The 22,551-nt window shown below is 39.9% G+C and overlaps 1 protein-coding gene and 1 long non-coding RNA gene across 3 annotated transcripts in view; one reads left to right on the forward strand and one right to left on the reverse strand.

Moving 5' to 3' along the window:
* Positions 1-10,262, reverse strand: part of mcc (MCC regulator of WNT signaling pathway) — a 334,586-nt gene extending 324,324 nt beyond the window's left edge. For both annotated transcript variants that reach the window (XM_084687682.1, XM_084687681.1), the window contains exon 1: positions 9,915-10,262. In XM_084687682.1, coding sequence (XP_084543808.1) covers positions 9,915-10,042 — 128 coding nt within the window. In that variant the 5' untranslated portion in view covers positions 10,043-10,262. The remainder of the gene's footprint in view (positions 1-9,914) is intronic.
* LOC146235953 (uncharacterized) lies at positions 1,874-7,048 on the forward strand. The gene is made up of 3 exons (XR_014741013.1): positions 1,874-5,982; positions 6,094-6,171; positions 6,429-7,048. It is a non-coding gene; the product is annotated as an uncharacterized LOC146235953 (long non-coding RNA).
* Positions 10,263-22,551: the final 12,289 nt, after the last annotated feature.

A 22,551-nucleotide genomic window follows, 5' to 3' on the forward strand; every position in this document is an offset into this window, starting at 1 on the left:
AAAATAACACACAGTCTAATTACATCATTTATTTGTCAAGAAAAAGTATAGAAATGCATATTAAATGATTGTATTTTGATCTTGTGCTAATAACATGTATTTTGAAAATAAAGTTAGGCTATAGCTAATGTTAGCACATTGCTAGACAGCTACATCAGTCGACATTGCCTGGTTGCTCTTCCACGTTGCTAACATGTTTATTTTCTTTTTATGATCTGTCTTGTAGTTCACAGTCCAGAGGATCATATCCACTGCTATCGTGTTCGGCGCACCAGGAGCATAACCCTCTGCCGAAAACTAAATGTTGACAAGAGCACATAGCTTTGACTGCCATCATTGGGGCAATTGTGATTTAACCTTTGTATTTGCTCATGTCATGCCATGGAAACAGTGCTCTAATTTAAAATGATGTTACAATTTACAGAGTGAAGTGTCATGTTTTTCTTAGTAACATAATCCAAGTTTGTGTTTATTGCATGGAAAAGGGAATGAACAGTTGAAAAGAATATGGTAAGAGACTGGTATCACCATGGAAACAAACACGGCTTCCTTTTACAGTCCAGTTTCAGATTACTTACTAAGAACATAACCATGTTTTACCTGGTATCGCCTTGGAACTTATATTACAAGTTCATACTAAGGGTAACATTGACAAAGTGGTATTCGCTTACAAAGAATACGGTAAGAGCCCGGTAACACCATGGCAATAAACACGGCTTCCTTTTACAGTCCAGTTTCAGATTACTTACTGAGTAAATAGTCCAAACATGCGCAGGAACATACCCAGTATCCAAGAAGATTTACCATGATAGTAGAGGAAAACTCTTCCCGCGGAGGTAGGTATACCAGCCAAGTAAATGAGGCCATCATCAATAAATGTATCTGAAAAGGTATTTTATTGGAAAGTACTATCTTATATTCTCATTAGACGTGGACTGTTACCGACATTAACCTTAGGTAACTGCAGGGTAATAGTAGAGTATTTTTTTTCGTAATTCGGCTGGAGCTTGGCCGTCTTTATCTACTTAGTAGCAGTGGTATTTACCCAATAAATCTCCTGTAGATACCAACTTACTACCAGCGGTATTTAAATAGTAATATTTATAAGTTTCCAGGTAAATACTACGTTTTGTCTTCTGTCTTTACCCAATTAGGACCAGTGAAAATTACCCAGTAATAACCAGGACTTTAGTAAATAGTTAATGGGTAAATACGTCAAATTATCTCTGTATTTACCACCTTGGTACTAATCGGTAATACCCAATAATACAGAAAACATACCCAGTAATGACTAGCACGATATAATTTAGTTAATGGGTAAATACTTTGAATGATCTAGGTATTTACCACCTTGGTACCAATCGGTAATACCCAATAAAACACAAAACATACCCTTTATGTTCTATTTATAATACGGGTGGTTGAAATCAAGCATTCTGATTGGTTGAGAGTGAGTCACGGGGTGTGCTTTATTGAGCATAAAGTACTGTACGCCGCCTTATTACATTTACCTTGAAATGGGAGCGTTCCATATTAGTGCGCACTCAAAATAACTAAAATGTTAACAACAGCCTAATCTTCGTTTATCGAGTCCCAAGTCAATAGTAACTTGTTTACAGCATATGTAGGCTAGCTAGCTACCATATACCCAGTGCCTACGAAACATTTATGATTGATTTAGAATGTTTAGGCCTACTGTTTAAATGAAATATTATTTTATTGAAAGTGTCCCATTGTCATTGTTATTTTAAAGGCAGCTTTTATAAAATGAGCATTGAATGAATGAGATGGTGCGAGATCTAGCAAGGCTAACAAATGTGAAGTTCACAGTGCTGTTTGTCGGTTGCATAGCAACAGCCACTGTTTACAGGGACTATTTTCTCTCGGCTACTGAAATGCGATACACAATGTTTGTTGTCTATAACTATTTTGTGCTGAAAGGCAGCTTACTATTTATTCACTATTTATAATTTAGCTGGCAACCGTATTATAAAAGCAATAAGGTACTCGAGGCAGTACTTTATCGCCAATAAAGTACGTGTTCCAGGGTTTGTCGGCCCTCCGCTGCGCGTCGGGCCTAACAACACCCTTGAACACGTACTTTATTGTACGTATTGTACGTTCATAAGTTGAACTAAATATTTTAATTTTCCATATTAACTATATAAAATTGGTTCCTCTAACTAGCTTTATTGATTATTGTGTGAAAAGGCTTACTACAATGTTCAAGTTAGGACGACATATTTTAATGTTATACTAGTCGGACCCAACGACTTTGCTCATATCCATTTCAACGCCTCGCTGAAACTGGGGTCTCCAAGAGATCTTGAAAAGGTTTTAATCCACACAACGGCTAAAATCCTGCTAGGAAAATAGCTTTTTCAACAGGTGAGTATTTTCTTTACAGTAATAGTTTTAATGTATAAATATATTTGCAGAAATTGACCCATTACTTATAGGTTTGAAATTTAGGCTATTTTGCATGTTTATTTGCCATCAGATTCACTTTGTTTTAGTTAAGATTTCGCTAACTAGCGTCACTGTGGACACCCAGTTTCCAGTCTTTTTGCCACCATTTTCTTTTGCAATTGCTAGCAAAGTGTAAGTAGTATTATTGTAGGCATACAATCTACGTGTCAAATTTCATAAATATATATGGACGTTTACATGTCTAAATAATTTAGGAAAGTTACATTGATGAGAGAAAGCCGAAAGACCATTCGGGCGACGATCTTTACTCTGAAAAGTGTTTTTGTACTGTCATTGTTATGCTACTATCGGTTAGCATACAAGTGTATTTTTTTGAACGCTAGCTTAACATTACTTTGTATAGCCAATGCCAAAATACATCATCATGTGTGAGGTGATCTGTAGTCGAGGGGAGGAAGGGAGTAGCCTGGCTCTACCCTCCTACGTACTTCTGCTCAATTTGGATTTAGTTTCTATACTAGGTCTGGGAGTTTGACTTTGAAGTCGGTTTTCAGAAAATTTTCGTAGGTCCAATCAGCGAACATAGGGAGTAGCTGGGAACGATGACGTTAATGTCGTGCACTAGTTTGAGTAGTTCAGTAATGGCGGCGGAGAAAGATGCGAGCAAAGTTATTCTGCGGTTGTGGCAATGCTGCCAAATATCCATAAGTTAAAGCCAAGCAAGAACATTCCTTGCTGAGTTTTGTAGGTGGCCATGATGTTGTAGCCCTCCTCCCCACTGGGTTCGGGAAAAGTTTGATTTTCCAGCTACGGCAGCTAGCTTCGTTACAGTAGTGGTGAAGGAGTTGGCTAAGACGAATGCTTGCGATTGGTTATGGCAGATCAGAGTGGCACTGGGCAGGTCCAATAGTTTTAAACTTCAACAGAGGACCCGCCTTCAAGGAAGTTAACGCTTGTCAATGGAGCGATCCCAGACCCTCTGTACATGTTAAATGTACGAGGGTTTGGTTAGGACCAGGCTAGGAAGGGAGGGGGGCAAGGGACTGACATGAGAAGAGTTCAACAAAACATCCAGCAGGTGGTAGTACACAGTCAAATTGAGATTTTAATCGCATAGTTTAGAGTTGTTGAAGTGTGATATCTTATTGTGGAGGACATAACTACGTCCCCGGATATATTGACAGCATTGATGGTCAGTTTGGTGACCCTGGATAAAGTTAATATTCCCGGAAAAACAGCAGCGGCGAGTGATTACTACGAGGATAATTGCGGTCGAGTTTGGACAAGGGTAGCGCATGGCTAATTTACCGGCGCCAGCGTCTTTTTACCTGCTCTAGTTAAAGATAAGCTAACTTTTTTTTTTTACAATATTTAGCTCGAAAGGTAAGAAGTTAAAGCTTAACGTGAAATCAGTAAATCAGCTGAAAACGTGATACAATCATTTTTATCAATATTTGAAGTGGCATTTTATCAGAATTAGCTAAAAACTGGTCGGGATTGGACACAGTGACGTTACGTAGAGGTAAAATAACTAACGTTAGAGCCTTCAGAAAGCTATGTTGAAATGCATATGATAGCCTATAAAAGTTTAGCGTCTCACAAATCACCCACAAAAGAAGTGGAGAAAATAAACGTTCAGAACTGTTAATAAAAACTTTTTCCAAAATAGCTTAGCCCTCAATTTTCTAAGACTGTGTAGCTAACGTGTGGCTGATTACGTTTTGAGACGGTCGGTCATGGAATGCACAGCAATGGCGCTATATAAAACTGCGTTGTCGCTCCTTAGTAAGGACCTTTACATGTTTGAGCCGTCTAATTCAATTTTAAATTAATCGAGTTACAAAAGGCTTCTATATTACTCCTAACTATTATATAGTTAAAATAGTTGGCATAACATTACATTAGCTAACACATGCAAAGCTAGCAGATGCTCCTCACAATGCTAGCTCTAGCTCTGCTTAGCTAATTTAGCTAGTGCCATATTGTTTTAAAATAATTATCTAGCTTGCTAATTGCAAAAGGCTACATAGAGGCAGGCAGCGGCGTAACAATGACTTGGCGGGCCCGAGTGCAGATCTCACCAATGGGCCCCTTAACCGACCTATCGTCAGGCAAAATTATTGAGTGTTGAGCTTAGCGAAGCGCATGGAAATGTACTTATCAGTGTTGCGTCTGAACACGTTCATGAACTTGTTCATAATTTTGGTGAACGTGAACTGAACGTAGCCTACTGTATTACTGCCTGATGAACAATACTGTGCAGTGGACGCATTTATTCTGGTGTCTGTTCACTCTTTTTAATTTTGTTTAATAAGGTGCCAGATTTCTAGAGACTTCCAGGCTAAAAACACACCGTTAGGTCTTGTGTCCAGGGTTGCCCAACCTGTCAATAGCTGCGTGTGCTTTCTTTCTTCTACCGTCTATGCCTGGCAAGTGTGAGAACTCCGAATTGGGGAGGTAGAGAGCGGTATTGCAGACGGCAGCCCTTGTTGAAAAAAAGAACTGAACTAATCTAGTTCATTATTTGGAGCTTTGAACTTAGTTCAAAATGTTGAATTATGAACTGAACTAATTCATGTAGAAAGTGAACTTTCCCAACACATTGGTGAATGTTTGATTTTATTTTTGTTAGCTAGATATGCTAGCTTAAAGCCTATCTAGCTTTAGCTATTTTCCAACAACATCCTGCACATTGAAAACAATATCTAACCTGGCTGCTGCCTTATGCCTATACGTGCATTTAATGATGTTTAATAGCCGTGTCTAAATGCATTCAATAGGCCATACCAGACAGTAAACGTTAGCCTACCCTGGTGGCTGAGTTTCACTCATTGCTGTTGGGCTGGGGGTCAGACGTAGCGTCCTCTTGAACACCTCGCCACAAATCCAAATGCAGATAATTTTGCCAGCTTTGCCACCCTTTCATCCTGCTCTTTGCGTTTGTGCCGCTTCCTGCAGCCACTTTTGGGTTTGAATGAAGGGCATGGGTAGCCAACTTACCGCAATTACTCAACACACAAAGCAACACAACAGGATGGCAAACGATCACAACGTGTGGGTGGGCTATAGAATCTTTGACAACATATTACCCAGACAATATTACTTAATAAAAACGAGATTCATTTCATTCAGCAAAAGGCAGATGAGGCTAAATGAATTATTTGCTGTTGTTAAGATTGACTATTGTTAAAATGTTAATTGGGCAGGTGGAATAATAGCACACTGACCCTGAACCTCATTTTCTGGAGCCTTGTGACTCCACATTAATTTGCGTGCTTAAGTTTGAAAACACAAACACAGCTTTGAGATGGAACCCAAGCCAGGATGGACAACAACAAAAAACACTAAAGGTTAGATCATTTATTGTATGTCACAAAGACTGTACTAGTATAAATGCCATAATTTATTTGCAATGTCACTTATCTTAAACTGTGCAGAGACTACCTTTTCTTCCTCTGCCACAACCACAGCCAGTGACAGCAAAATCCCGTTGTTGGAAAGATTATCCTACCACCGTCACACGGCCTAGCACTGTGTCCCTGGAAAATGATGGTAAAGTAATGAATGACCGTTTATAACAGTGACGGTAATTGTATCAGCCATGGCAACCCTAGAGGCTATTTTTTGAAGCAAAACCATGACTTAGAACTTTTGCATCACCAGATGCCATACCCCAATGTGTCAACTCTGATCTGTTGGAGGAGAACCTATTTGGGCCCCGGGAAAACAATTGTCAGCCAGGCAAGTGCAAATATAAGTCACAAAAAAATACTCAAAGTCTTTCAATAGCATTGCCAACTCATTGTAAGGCATACCCAAGTTGCTCTGATCGTGGCGGGGGGATACATATATGTCAAAGTAACAAATGTTGTCATATTAATGATTTGTATACAACCATTCAAGGTAACATTTGTTATTCACATCAATGTAAAAAAAAAAACACACGGATGCCAATCATGCAAACTCTTGTAAACTCGTTTTACTGTCTTTAATGACAGACACATTACAGGTTATGCTCCAGAAGATGGAGACATTGGAGGAGAACCAGCGAGAGGCTCTCCTATTCAGGCAATTACAGGACAGACACACTGAAGAGGTGCCAGTGATGGACCTACAGGTGGCCCAAACACAGGCTGAACTCCAAGACCTTGAGGAGCGCCTTTAGGTGCTGGAGTTCCAAAGGAGAGTGGTAAATGTTTGGAGATGCCATGAACTATGGCTTACACGCAGCGTTCAAAGTTCAAATTGGTGCTGACAATAAGTTAATGACTTCTAATTGCAGACGCTGTGATGAAGTGGAAGACGGGACTGGGAGAGAAGGCTGTGGAGCTCCTCATAGCGTAGACACTCAAACACGCCCCCGCAGTCCATTCAAAACAAGCCAGGTGAATGAATCATTATTGCAGCTTCCATATCCAACTTTTCACATGGTTATGTGACAATCTAGAATCACAGAATTTATTTTTGATATACATTATTTTAGATGTGATTTTTTTATGATAGCCCCTTTATAGCCCCTTTTCACATGTGCAATTATGCACCAACTTATTTTGTGCTTCACTGTCAGGGCCAACAGGCGGGGACTGGCAGAAGATTTTAATTCACTTTGTTTGAAATAAAATTACAATGTTACATGGAAATGCTGCCTTGTTTATGCTTGAGTTAGGCTACACATCACACAAACAGTCCTCCTAAAGTTGGCTACCATGCAGCCTAAAATACAAGAACAAGTAGCATTTTGGGCAAATGAGGTCTGCATATGAACAGCCCCAATATAAGCAGTAGAATTTAGAAATACAGGTTACTTAATTAACGTAGCAGTTACGGACTGGCAACGTCACAAGATTATGTTGCGGTTATGTTCTGGTGCCCTTTTAGTAGTAGTAGTAGTAGTAAGTCATTTATTGTTACAGCACAAGTATTCAAGTACCACAACATAGCCTGTCAAATAGTTTAAAAATAGTGAAAAATGGCAATCCACCTGTCCATACATATACCTAAACATGACAAGGGGGTAGACAGGACGAGAAGCCAAGGTTGAGGGAGAAATTTCAGCATAACATGAGGAGAGAGAGGAGAAAAAAAGGCAACCCCCAGACTGTGCTCCCAGAGGAGTACAGTGTGAGAACAGGAAGAAAAAACACTTCAGCACATATATTTTAAATTTATTTATTTAGCAGATGCTTTTATCCAAAGCGACTTCCAAGAGAGAGCTTTACAAAGTGCATAGGTCACTGATAATAACAACAAGTTGTTATTATCACACATTGTGAACAACCAAAAAATAAGTGCCAAAGGGAAGAACCATAAGAGCATGTAGTTAAGCAAGTTACAATTAAACAACATGAATCTCTAAGTGCAAGTGTACATGTAGAAAACAAGCAACAGTAAAATAAAATAAAAATGAGATTAACTAAAATAGAATATTTTGCAGCAAATACAACAGTTTAAATCAGCTACCATTAACCAACAAAAGCAACAAGTCTCTAAGCAAGAGTCATTGTGATCCTTGAGGAAACTAGCATTGGGTTCAGCAAACCATTACTAAGTACCGTTGTACTCCCGGAACAAGTGCGTCTTGAGCCTTCTCTTGAATGTGAAGAGGCAATCTGTGTCTCTGATGGAGGTGGGGAGTTGATTCCACCACTGGGGGGCCAGGCATTTCACAACATTACAGAAACTCATGACTTGCAACGGGGAGGTAAGCCAGCGCAACAAGCAGCTATCTGGTCCTGCAGCCAAAATCGGCACTGGTCAGACCCGCCTGTCACACTGGGGGGACGAAGCAGGTGAAGGCGTTGGATGGGGCTGGTGGGGGGGTGCGTGCATATCTGTTATATGTGAAAGTTAGTGTTTTAGTAGGCCTGGGTTGTCGCCATCGCCTAGGCCACAATCAGACAGTTCTCAGATTGTATTGCCATGGAGACAGCCTTGATCAGGTCCCAGACAGAGACAGCAATCCTCAGGTGTCTGTTGGAAGGGGGTAGGGAATGCAAATGTCTCCCTGCAGCGCTCTTCAGAGGAGTTGTTGTTCCAGCAACGGCCTTGGCCAAGGCCTGTGCTGGTTATGGGGCCGAAAGCAGATAAGATTGAGGTTGTTTGATCGAGTAGCCGCATTACAATTTGCACGTCTAATCCTTTTCCACCGGTCTACGTTGGTCCAATCATGTTGGCCAGCCTTAAGGCCGATTTATACTTCTGCGTTTTTACGCACAAGCACACGGGGAACGCCCTCTCCGTCAAGAAACGCCCTCTGCGTGTCCTCGCAGAGCTTGCAGTGCGCCTCCTGATTTTCCTAACTATCCGTCTGTCCGTGCGTCTTTTTACGGATACCCCTTGGCTATGATTGGTCCGTATTAAGAACCGCTTGCGTCAGGGGTGGGGGCGGGGTTGCCGTGACCAACAAGAGAACAGAATCCTTTGACCGCCATTGTTGTAAGTTGTTACAACTCTTATTTCAGCTTAACAGTACATGTAAATCAGCATCTGAATTAAAATGTGACGAGAAATGGGCAGTTTAGTTGCTGAAAATTTGCTTATTTTATTGATGAAACGGTTCATTTGTAAATTTGCTCCGACTTTTCGATAACCTAGCTAGCGTCGCAGTGCAGCGCCATCTACTGTTCTGGCTGTGAATTGCTTTCAGCACGCAGAGCCGTCAGAGTAGTATAAATTCAACCAATCCGTCCGACTCCGTGCGTTCGTCTGTCCGTTAACGGAGACGCAGAAGTATAAATCGGCCTTTAGGGGGCTTTTGACAGCTGTAGCCGTTTCCTTAATTTTTCGATATGCCAGGGCTATAAAACCATTCTGGACACCACCAAGGTGAATTGGTTTAGTCATGACTCTTGATCGACAATGCTGGGGGGATCGTAATGTTTTTATTAATCGTAATTAAATAAATAATGTATTTCTGTTGGTAATTTCAGAATAAATTACAGTTGGTGCAGGACTATGTTTTTTGTAGGGGGGGCGGGGGGGGGTCGCACAGCTAAAACCTCCCCTGCAAACATGGTACGGCCACGATTAAATACGGGTTTTAGCATAGATCTACCTTTACAGGACGGTAATATATCTGAAGCACGTGAACACCGTAAAACATTTGTTTAGCATGGAGAGCATTAAGCTGAACCATGCAGGCAGCTTTGTAAATTCAGATTCTCATTGGGACCTTAACATGCTACCAAGTTTTTAAACAACCTATAGTCACTCCATTAAACGCAACCCTTTTTCAACCTATAGTCACTTACTTAAAACGCATGTCAAAAAAATTGTCAGCACAGCGAGAGCATGCGTCTGAAAACAGTATGGAAGCTAAAACAACTTTGTTCACGTTACTTGTAGCCTACAAACCATGGCAAACAGGCTGCAGATTTGGCGATATTCTTAGCCTATATTCCAGCTCGCGGATGCTCCAATCGGATAACTTATGAGTAAACTGATCCGCCTCTCATTATTTCTATCAATTACGGCGTGACTCCTACCTGTTGATGTATCCGTCGCCGTCCCCGTCGCAAGTCTGGAACAACCGCTTCATCTTCTCATCTTCACCCGTGCTAGATGTGTCACTACTCCCGCTGCTCACACTCACCTCCACTGCGGCCGCCGCCATGATCTCCCACGAAAAATGCGTAGTCTACTGTAACTATTCCTACCACTTCAAAGTCTACGCTTTCGGCCAGGTAGAAGTTTAACTATTCTAACATTGTACGCTACTAATGCAAGTTTAAATGCATATGGGCGTTCGGTCATTCACTTTTTCGAGAGGTGGGTTTCTACGCGTCTAAGAAAGTCAGTCCAAGATCTGAAATTGGCTTCCAGTCAGAGAAAAGAGGGCGTGAAGAACAAGCTGATGATGGGGTGAGGACGAAGTGGGTTGCTCTTTTGGCCAATTTTGGCAGCGAGCCAAGCTGAGCATTTGGAAAAAGCGTTTGTCAATTGCAAATGTCCTGTCAAAGCCTTTGGAAGATTATTCCTGACATTATTCAAATGATTGAAATTCTCAAATGATAAATGAACTGCACAAACGTCTGCTGAAATGCTTCACCCTTACAAAAAAGAAGTATACTTCAAGTTTATTTTGTAAGTATACTTAGTATAAAAAGTATACTATTATCATGTTACTTAAAGTATACTAGCAGTGTACTTATTTATATACTATTTTTGTACTAAGTAAACTGAATTGGCCCACTTTTTAGGTCATTTAGTACACTTTAAAGTACACTTATAGTGTATTTCAAGGTTTACTTTTGAATACTGTAAAGTAGCCTGTGTAGAACACTTTCAGTTCATCAAGTATACTTCATAAAGTACTTCAAAGTATACTTTCGAATACTCTGAAGTAACCTGTGTAGTGCACTTTCAGTTCATAAAGTATACTTCCTAAAGTACTTAACCCTTGTGTTCTCCTCGGGTCATTCTGACCCATCAGTCATTGTGACCCACCTTCGTTTGCAACAACTTTACCGCATACAAAAACAAAATGAAACATTTTCTTTTAACCGTTGGGCTGTCTCAGACCCCCCACATTGCGAAGGTGAAAATAAAATAATTTTTATTTGCTTTTGTATTGGGTAAAATTGGGTAAACACAACGATGGTTCATTATGAACCTTTTGGTCATGTGACCCGAAGGCAGCACAAGGGTTAAAAGTATACCTTGGAATACTCTAAAGTAACCTGTATAGTGCACTTTCAGTTCATGAAGTATACTTCCTAAAGAGCCTCAAAGTATACTTTGCAATACTTACAAGTGCACTTTCAATTAATGTAAGTACCTCAAGAAGTATTTCTTAATACATTTTATTTCACTATGACTTAGTAATAAATTAAAATGTTTAGGTGACCCGTACACGCCTCAGATCAGATCTTGCGTCACATGGCGAGAACGGGGGCCCTCACAAAGTCACACTGCAGATTGTGAAGAAAGCTACTTACTGCATGTTGCAATGTTTTACGAATCCAGCTCTTCTCATGAAACGTAACAGTCATTTAACTCATGGTTACAATGGTAAACCAGCACAACAATGACAAATACCACGCAACAAAACACTACATTCTAAGCAGACACAACGAAATTCATGAAGTTACATTTGTATTTTGAACAAACGGCAAACTTGTCAGCAATTTTTTACACTATTTACGGCCTTGCATCATGGGAATTGACTAGCCAATGAGCCACACTATCTTCATTATTTCACGTTGTTATTTCGTTTTTAAGTCAGTTTGACAGTATAACCTTCAAATTCTCACGTAGCTTTTTCTTTTTTTTTTCATTAATACTCCAATTGATAATTATTAGTATAAGAGTATAGGGCTTCAGAATGTTTTGGCAGTAATTAAGGTTACAGCTTCAATAACAAAAAAAGATTTAATGTGCAATGCATAATATATTTTTCATAGACATGAATAATTAGAATGAGATGGATCTAAAAAATGTAACCTGTAATGTACTTTAAAATTATTTTGACTGCTTTTGCTGTATAATAATAGAAAACATACATCTTACTCCAGAAGAAATGTATACCATTTTCTGTTTCTAAGTATACTCCTTAAAAGTATATAAAAAGTGAACTATTTTCAAAGCATACTTAAAAGTATATTAAAAGTGAACTATTTTCGAAGTATACTTCTTAAAAGTATATCAAAAGTGAACTATTTTCTGAGCATACTTCTTAAAAGTATATCAAAAGTGAACTAAAAGTGTACTATCCATATTTTAGTATACCTATAGTATACTTTAATATACTTATTTTTTGTAAGGGCAATGACACGCGGCGTGTCACTTTACAATTAAATGTCCTTATTTGTACTCACCAACCCTGACAAAAAGGATTAGAATTTTCAAAAGGAAATTGCATTGTTCGAAGTGTCAAACAACCTAAGTGGGCGTGGCAGTTGGACAGTTGGAATTGCCCAGAGCCATTGAAAAGAAAGTTGCGACATTCCCATAGACTTGCATTGTAATTGAAGATTGTGGAAGTAATGCGTGTCATGGACCAACCAATAGTTGGGTCCATGACATATATAGGGTCTATACGTCCACTGCAAACACGTATGATATTCTCATGTAGGTTAGTGCATGACATGTGCACCAGCAGATACTATTTCAAAATAAATTCCTGCATTAAAATAATGTATCATGTGTTTGTATGATTTGGTCATGTATTATCACACTAGTATTTATCACGTCAAACAATTACACTGCACTAAACTGTAAGTGTAAATGTAAAGTGAAAATAACCAAACCAGTCAGTATGATGACTTGAGCGAATATCATTCACTTCTTACTAAAACAGCGGCCACGCGAAAGGGAATAAGCAAACAGTTTCCTCTACTAAAAAATACAATGCGGTTCACGTGAAAAAAGGATCCAAAGACTCGTAGAAAGACCGAGTCGGGAAATGAACGAATCGTTCGTTTCCTCTGGCTACAGAGCCTATACAGGTCACGTGAAAATGATGCAAAGACTCGTAGAAAGACCGAGTCGGGAAATGAACGAATCGTTTGTTTCCTCTAGCTACAGAGCCTATGCAGGTCACGTGAAAAATGATCCAAAGACTCGTAGAAAGACCGAGTCGGGAAATTAATGAATCGTTCGTTTCCTTTAGCTACCAGTACAGAGCCTATGCAGGTCACATGAAAAATGATCCAAAGACTCATAGAAAGACGGAGTCGGGAAATGAACGAATCACTCGTTGAGAGGACTCGTTACCCCCCAGTCCTTATAAGGATTCGTTCAAAATGAACGAATCGTTCACAAACGACATATCACTTTCACAAAGGAGCAGTCGTTGTTAGGTAAGTAAATGAAAGTAGAAAAATATCAAAAAGTTTTGCGATAAGTAGTCTATGCCTACAACAATGTGTAAAGTTACTGTAATGAGCTAGGTTTGAGTGAACTTAATGCTACAGAGCTAGGGCAAAGCGACCCCAACCAGCTAGACTAGTTCGACAAACTGGTCAGACATTTCACAAAAATGTAGCTAACAGAGCAAAATAAACAGACTATACATGTTATGTCAAAGTGTTATATTGTAATAAGTAACCTAAGCCTACATACACTGGCTAATACATTCAGGTTTAACAGTGATATGTCATTTTTTTTCCTTCTAATTTTGGCAGTTAGCTACTGTAACCATGGCAGTCAAGACATTGAGACTGGGCGGCGGAGACCAATGGAAGACGCAGAACTGTAGGCAAAGCAGTATATTTATGTTTCTTTGTTCCTTTTATCTCTCTTTTCTGTGTTGGAGTTCTTTTAAGAGCTTGATGGCATCAACATTCAGTATGATAATAGAAGATAATTAACTTGAATTGTGTCTCTTCATTATAATACCCACATATAGAAAATCTAGGTTGAATCAAGTAGCTAGCTACTACTAGGCCTGTCGCAATAGTCAATATATTGACTAATCGCACGGTATATGGAAATGAGTGCAATAATTTTTGGTGGCGGAATATATTGCAACTGATCATTTTTATAATAAAAAATTAATGATTATATTAATTTTTACATATGAACAAATGTCACCAACATTGTAGGCCGCAGTCATCTTGTCTGCTTTCTGTGTCGAAAGCGTAGGCGGAACTAGCATCTCTATACACAGAGTGTGGACACCGACAGGTGAAGAGAAGGCGTGAACTCACTGTGTTATAAAGTGTTCTGTTTTGTGACACCTACAGCTAGTTAGGAAGAAGAAGTAAAAATGGACTTGGTTTCAAAGCTGCAATCTTCAGCTGCGGTTTGGGAACATTTTGTCTTTAAGCCAAATGAGATGAGAACCAATTAACGTGAACGAGCCGGTATGTTGACTTTGGCCGAATCCCAATCCCTTACCCCAAGCCCTTAGTTTACCCCTAGCCCTTGGCCCTCGAAACTGAGGGGTAAGGGCTGCATATCCCTAAGAAATGGGACACCACTTGGTTAGAGGTACGTCATCTAGCACGTATCGATATCTCCAAATCAAGTAGTGTTATGCACTGATATTAAACGAAATTCGCTGCTAATGGAGTTTACTTAAAAATGTAGACACATAGTCAAAGACATGCGGGACTGTTGTGCAATTCATGTAACATTAGCGTACCAAACTAGCGATTTTTAAAAATGTTTCAATTAGGAAAATGGTTGCAAATATATATGTTCAGGACTGTGTCGTAACACACACAAAACAAGACTGTTATAATTTTTTTGTCAATTAATTAAGCCGAATATATTACATTTATCGGACTTTGGATGATCTGGCCGCCATTGTTGCCGGTCGCGCAGTATTCACATAGCCCTAGGTTTCAAGTAAGCTCCCAATCTTACTTGGTTTTAAGGGGTGTATGCCCCTTAGTCTTAGCCCTACCCCTAGCTCAAAAAGAGTATTGGGACAGCTCTCACGGGAACGCGCAAAACTAAGGAGAAGGGGTAAGGGGGAGTATTGGGATTCGGCCTTTGCTTAAAAACAGTGTAAACGAAAACAGGCAACTAACCTAACATCTCACCTAGCAATAGGCTACATAACTATCCCACCCAGTTGTTCAACCTGTGAACAACAAGTGCAGCTGGAGCTGGAAAGGGGTCTTTCATACAGTTCTGTAGATGCCTTTTCCCGACAGTGCAAATATAAACGTGACAGCGCGAAATGGCACACACTCACGGATAGCGTAACTCGCTATATAGCCAACGAGATGCAGCCATTAAACACGGTCAAAAAAACAGTATTTACAAATATGCTGCAAACTTTTGACAAACACAGGGCTGCCAACTCTCACGCATTGGCCTTGAGGCACACGCATTTCAACCATTTTACACACTCTCACGCCACACCTTGTATATCTGAAGCTGAAAAGGCAACGCCAACCAAGTTGTAAACAATAAGGGATGATGGAGTGAAGCGGCATAGACGCGAACAGCCGTTAAAATTCGCCTTGGGGCGAGGGGGCAGTGGCATAAAATGGACTGAAAATTACAATTGACGTGTGTGCAATAATATTGTTTACCGGAATTAATTTTGGTGCTATATATCGCACAAGAAAAAGTAGTTATTGTGACAGCTCTTGCTACTACAAATAGCCCATTGTATGGTCATTTGCTAAGTGACATTTCAGATAGATAGTGAAATATTTGCTGTCTGAGAGATCAGAAGTAAATACATAAATGTATAGTTAAGTGGAAATATCTGTAGAACGGCCGGTTAGTACAGTTTTGATTCATCGTCCAGACATTGTCTGGAGGTCGGTTTTGATCAATTGCCAACGTCTCGGCGACGTCTTGCCAATGTGCAAACGATGTCTATACGACGTTGGCACAATGTATGTTGTATATGTAGGGCCGACATCGGCAACATACATCGACGTATGTGTGCTATCTGGGTACCCCCTTAACCAGCACGTAAACCCCCCACCCCCCGAAACACTGTCATGACGCGCGATATGCACTATATCTGTAACAGAAATAACCATTTCACAATTTTTCACTCGCTCGCAATACAAAATCCCCAATTTCCGGGAGATTGTATAGCATTTGCGGGCATTCAGGGGGCCGCTATTGAAATGCGGGAGACTCCCGGACCTTCCGGGAGACTTGGGATGTCTGGTGCTTGGTCGGATCCTGTGTTGTTCTGTGCATCTGACAATAAAATACTTGAACTTGAAAGTTTGGAGCCCTATAGAGGGTTTTCACAACTCGTCATCAGACCGGAAGTCGCCATATTGGAGGCACTCCGCATCACAACAAAGCACAGGTACTGAAGTATAAACCGAACGTCGTAAAGGAAAATGGTTGATTATTGCCGTGTTTCAGGTTGTACCAATAGGACAGATCGAGAAAAACATTTGGAATAATATAGCTGCAAGCAGCAATGTGGTGGCCAAGCAGGTCAGATGACCCAGAAGAAACTTTAGACATCCTAAGAAGAAGGTTCTGAGTACCCGCAGAAAGTTTGGTGTGAATCCATCAAAGATTTGCTGAGATACGACATAACTTTCTGTTTGGCGGCTCTGCTGCCGATTTCGATTGGCTGTACCAGACAAACGGTTTCGAAATTCTAAAATAATTTTGATAGTTTGTTTGAGGATTGCATTGACTATAGCTTGACTACAGGCAGCTAGCGACTGCGGTGTACCTGGCTTCAATTTTTTTCGATTACATCTCCAATACAGGATTTCCAGTCCTTGTAACATTGAAAACCAAATACTGAAAAACTGGAGGTAGAGCGGGATTGCCGCCTGAATGTCATATTGGCTACAGCCAGACTTCAAGCGCTTGGCAGCCCTCTCAGATGAGCCAATAACATGCTTGTTGACCCACTGGTGTTATGAACTGCTTTGACTGAAATTAAAGTCCACCCCGCGAATCTTTGGAGGCTAATATATGTCCGTCCTTAAGTTACTATGCTCCATGTGTTTTCTTGATTTGTGATATCCTACACCCACTATCAGTTTGCTAAGTTATATTGTAAAAGTGAGAAGAAATGTAATTTTTCAACACATTTTAAATATGAGCCAAGCAAGTTGGCCGCATACTGGAAAGGTTTGAAATGCTGTTCTAGTACTAAACAAGAGTTGAGGTCAAACGTTTTATTAAACAAGAATTGTTCAGTTTTCAATGTCATCAATGATGGGTGCTGCTTCAGCATTGTGTTCTTCCAACATAGTAAAAGTCGACTGAGCTGTTGAGGACAAGCATGTCACATTATGGAAATTTCGATCAGATGCGTTAGTGATAAAATACTATTTCTCAGATGAAAGTGACTCGTTTCCCCAGACAGTCAAAGGTTTGAAATCCTGTTCTCTAGTACTAAACAAGATTTGAGGTCGAATTTTGAAATGTTTTATTAACCAAGAATTGTTCAGTTTTACATTAGGCTACAATTCAAACGAAATATTCTCTTAAGTTCAATTTGTGTTCTTATTTAACAAAATACGTTTCTTCGCCATTTCAAATTAGTTCTTATTTAAACAAAATAACAATTTTTTCTCCATTTTAAAATTTGTTCTTATTAACAAAGTAGCCTACAGTTTCCCCATTTCAAATGAGTTCTCGTTTAACAAAAATACTGAAAATCAGTTCTTAACAGTAAAAAATAAACAGTAGGCTATTCTTCAATCTAAAATAGAATCACTGGCCACGTCTTCATAGTCATATGTTACTGCCGCTTTGTTGTCTTCTACGAAGGCAGCAGCGAGAACATTGGTCCAGAACATTTGAGTTCAATGTCTTCCTTCTCCAACAGTCTTGCCACCAAAACGTCCGGTTCGAGTACTTTATTCAGTGCTTCGAGCTTTAGTAAGGTACGAAGCACAGGGTCCTTGAGTACAATTTTTGTTATTCCATTGTCAAACTTGACACAAAGCATTGCCTGAATTTGCGTTGTAATGTCTTTTGTTCGACAAAATGCGGCGCATGTTTTACATCTCGTCATTAAAGTCTCAAAGTTCACACTGGTCAATTGGTGATTTAATGGACAAAGATGTATTGTGGTAACATCAGCTATAACTATCTTTCGGTTTTTTGTTTCAATGTCATCAATGATGGGTGCTGCTTCAGCATCGTGTTCTTCCAACATGGTAAAGGTTGTCTGCGCTGTTGTGGACAAGCAGGTCAGGTTATGGAAATTTCTAACAGATGCGTTCGTGATATAATAAAATGTTTCCGGTGAGAGCGACTCGTTTCCCCAGACAGTCAGGGACATGCTTCCTGTGCTGTCCGTTATGCAGGGGCGGATCTACCGGGGTGGCATGGGGTGGCAACTGCCACCCTAAAAATAGCCTTGCCACCCCAGCTGCCACCCCAGTTGGCAGCTTTGAAAACAAAGAAAAGTTGTGGCTCATCTGACATTTGCGAGAGCGAATTTCTAATGTCCGACTGCAAGCGAATGTAGCATGAGACGACTCCACCCCCCCTCCCCACTCCGCCGAGTTGGACATTTGCCACAGCGAATTTCTAATATTCCACTTCAAGTCAATGCAGCACTACACGACTCAAACCCCCCTACCCACTCCTACATTTGCCACAGCGAATTTCTATACAAGCCCAAAAAAATCTGCTGATTTTTTTTTTTACATTTTCTGCGGTCATTCAGATAAAAAAACTGCGGAAATACGATAGCCTTCCTGTTCTTTTGTCGGAGTGACCGAAGATGTTCCACAGCAGTTTGACGCGCAATAGGCTATGGTCGATTGAATGTTGACAGACTGCAGAAAAGTATTGATCTATCCTCACAAAGATCTTCTGAACACTCACTGTCCTTGTCTATTCCTGTAATTTTGCTTCATAAGTGTTTCCGTGTAAATTTTTCAGAGCTGAATCAGACTATTTTTGACTAACGTTTTAATATTGGCTATAGTCTAACGTAAACGTTACTGTATCAGTTTCAGGATTGACAGACTTCCTTTGATTGCTATCACAGACCTAGGCTACTACCTACACTGGTGGAAATGGTCTCTGTTGGTTAAACATTTCGAAAAGAATAAAGACATAATGAGTTGACAAGCTTATTTAAATTTTCCCTCAGACCAATGCATTCTATTTGAAATTTTCGTAAAACGTAATTCGCTCGCAAATTTTGCCTGCTAATATCCCACTGCAAGTGAATGCAGAACTAGACGACTCCAACCACCCTGCCCACTGCGCTGACTGAGACCCAGGTGAAATCAGTTTTATATTCGAGATTCAACAGACATTCATATTTGTACCTGTGTTCAGGCTCCGTATCATATTTAGGGACCGGGGTAAAAGAGTAGACAGCCTGAATGCCGGAAAAATATAGCATCCATTTGAATACACACCATTTTCAGTGTTTCTTCAACATTTTTGTCAAAATGGACCATACAAACCTCAAACTTGTGGCACATTCTTCTTCTACTAGCCGGCCAAGTTGTCCAAACTTTGGTTTGATGATACTATTTATTATAAATTAGCCAATAAATCAATGAAAACACTTTGGAAATTTGTGTTCAGTGTTTCCTCAATATCTTTGAAATAAGGCTTTAATAATGTGCCATAATAATGTAGCCTTATGTTTTTGAGTTAATGTCTTGATTTGGGGACATTCCAAATAAACATTGATTCCAAATAAACATTGATTAATATGACTGCAATTACATCAGCATATATACTTCTGCCACGGGGGTGCCACACCTCAAAATCTCCTGCCACCCTCTTGCCACCCCATTAATATTTTTCTAGATCCGCCCCTGCCACTATGTAGAAGGATCTCAGATGCATTTTTTTCTTGGTTTCTTGTAAAAGTGTCCTTCTCTTCTCTAAGAGAACCCAGTTTGACTTTCACGTTGACCTGCAAAAGTAAACAAAATGTAAGTCTCTTTCCCCGCAAGAGTATGAATAAACCGTATCATTTTGTAAATAGCCTAACCATCAGGTTTGCTGTAGACAGCTTGACGTAGCACATTGTAAAACAAATACACAAACTATAGGGTCTGGTTTAACCATTTGTGTTGGCAATTGTGTTAATGCATTTGTTGTGTGCAATTGTCAGTTTAGGCCTACTGTTGTGCATCAAGTTCGCAATCTTACAAATAAATTATTGAGCAAAACTTACGCGCTGATATTCAATTGGGTCAGTCAGAATATTTTCCAAAGCTTTGTCTTGATTGTCATCATGTAGGCCTATGGTGGCATCAAATGAGAATTCAAGATGCCACAAACACTGGAATTTCACTGACGAATTTATCAATATGTCAAATTCTCCAGTTCTTTGGCGAGACGCCGAAAAGTTGACGTTGCAGAGTTTAATAGGTGTTCTGAAGAATAAAAATAAATAAAGTGAGAAGCAAGCCATTACATTTTCTTAAATGTAATTAACACAACTTAGCCTTCTTGTCTTTTTCTGCATTGCGGAAAATGAGTAAACGGTGGACATCAAAAATCACTAGTCGAGTATTTGTTTTATCCTCTTGAAGGATTGCTGTGAAAAATGTTGTGCCGTCTTTGCCTTTCATGATCTCTGACACTTGATGGACATATCCTTCCACTTCATGTTTGGCCCGCTTCTCCATTAAACTTGCCTATTTAAAAGGATAGGTTAATTAACCTGTAACTAACCCAATTGGAGGGATATGCTGCACATCTTTTGGTAACATTTAACATTGCTTTTGTTAAACATCCTTTAAAAGACAACCTGAAAGTCTAGGTACAGATGTCCAATTATAAAATCTCAAAATGCACTAGCCTACCAGACTTTATGTAGATAAACACATCAGGAAGTATGTGTGCTTGACAATGTTCAATGATCTAAAAAAGTCAACCCGGTGAAGGTTTGAACATGTACAAATACTAGGTGGTAGGCTATAACACATCTCGGAAAGGTCAAGAATGCAGGGTTGTGGAATTTGATCAAACTTGTGCAATGATACCAACCTTTTTTCTTTTAAAGTCCATGCACAATGTGTAATTATCTTCTTAATGCTTCTTATTCTTTAATTCTTATTCTTATTATTTGTGGAAACTCCTACCACATGCTGATACAAACTGCGTTAATTGGTTTTACTCAAGGGGCTTTATACAGCGGGGCGGGGGAGGTGCTGCACAATTAACCTCAGACGGAAGTCCTCGATACGTCAGTCTCACAATCGTCATTGACAACTTGATAAATAAAGGTTATGTGACAAACGTTTCAATTTGCAAGTGTCAAAAATATGTTATCATATATTTTGTTGTATTATAAACAACGTAACGTCTTTGTTACTTTACGTTCATAACATTTATTTTTAGGTTCTTATAACATTAATTACATGAGCAGTTCAATGGAGTATGACCTCATGGTAAGAGCGCTGTCCCTCACTCAGACATGGTGAGATCGCAACCGCGCACCCCGTTTTAATGGAAGTATATGCTAAATTAATACATTATTATTTATATGATAATGTAGGCTAGCGGTTAAAGTTATGGAACATGCTTTTGCAACCGGGAAAGGGATGGCCACATTTGACGGCTGGTAAAACTAGAGAAAGATAGTCTGTGCTTGTGTACACCAACTATCTCACATCTGTATCTAACTCTGTCTATCTAGCTCTGGCAATCTATCTGTATCGCTGGGTCTGTCAATGAATGCATTCTATAGCGTCCGTAAATAGGCCTTTGTCTCCTCTCTGTAACCTACGAATATTAGTGATTTCTGATGTCTTTTTAAGCGTTTGAATAAACCGCCGTTTGTCTCAGCTGCTCTTGTGACGTCCAAAGCTTCACTTCGACACTTCGACAGGTGATCACGTGGTTTTTTCCCATTTGAAGCCAAGCTCGACACGTTTGTGTAGGTACCAATTGTTTCGAAAAGGCGATACCGCTTTGTGAGCACGGTATCGAGTGTAACATCACATCTGACCTGTGGTAGTCAGCAATGTCCCGCGAGCCATCCAGACTGTTGAAAACCAGAAGAAGTGCCGAACAACGCCAAACCATAGACCGTAGTCCATGTGTTAAGCCGTTGAAGTAAACTCCTAACTCCCAAGAAAGACCAAGAAGAACTTTGACGAAACTCGATGTGCCTTGCTATGTTTCAAGAAAATGTAACCAGTAGCCTATGGCTAAGTAGCCTATCTAGTCATTTTAAGTCTTAAATAATGTATGATAATAGTTATAAATCAACTGTCAGTGAAATTGTAGGCTAATATTAAAAGTGATGTCAATGAAAGTTAGCTGGTGTAGCTTAATGTGGATAGTCTTTATTTATGCAATGTACGTAGGCCTATTTGACGGGTATGTAACAGCTGTAGCCACGCTCTGTTACGACAAGGCTTGTTGCTTTAGAGTTTGAAGAACTCAGATTTTGGCAGCTTCAGTGCTGCTGTCCCTCAGTTCTTCATTGTCCCATCTTACCTGATTTTGCTGATTTCACCCTATCTTAACAATTTGTCTAGCATTGTGAAAACTATTAGTATTGATGTTTCATCATTTAAAGTGTTTATCAGGGTTGTGGCAGTATTTTAGAAGTAAGGTTTGCTTATTTGTGACCAACTGACATGATATAGTAGAAAAGTTAATAGTTACTCAGTCGTGTGGTTTGTCAGACATCAGGGCCGGATCCAGGGGGGGGCTGGGGTGGGCTGCGCCCCCCAGATTTCTGCCGCCCCCCCCCCCCCCCCAAGCTCCTTCTGACTTCAGACAATATGGTTA

This window comes from Hypomesus nipponensis, chromosome 22 (assembly GCF_054491055.1).
Source record: "Hypomesus nipponensis isolate SF chromosome 22, ASM5449105v1, whole genome shotgun sequence".
NCBI classification, from domain to species: domain Eukaryota; kingdom Metazoa; phylum Chordata; class Actinopteri; order Osmeriformes; family Osmeridae; genus Hypomesus; species Hypomesus nipponensis.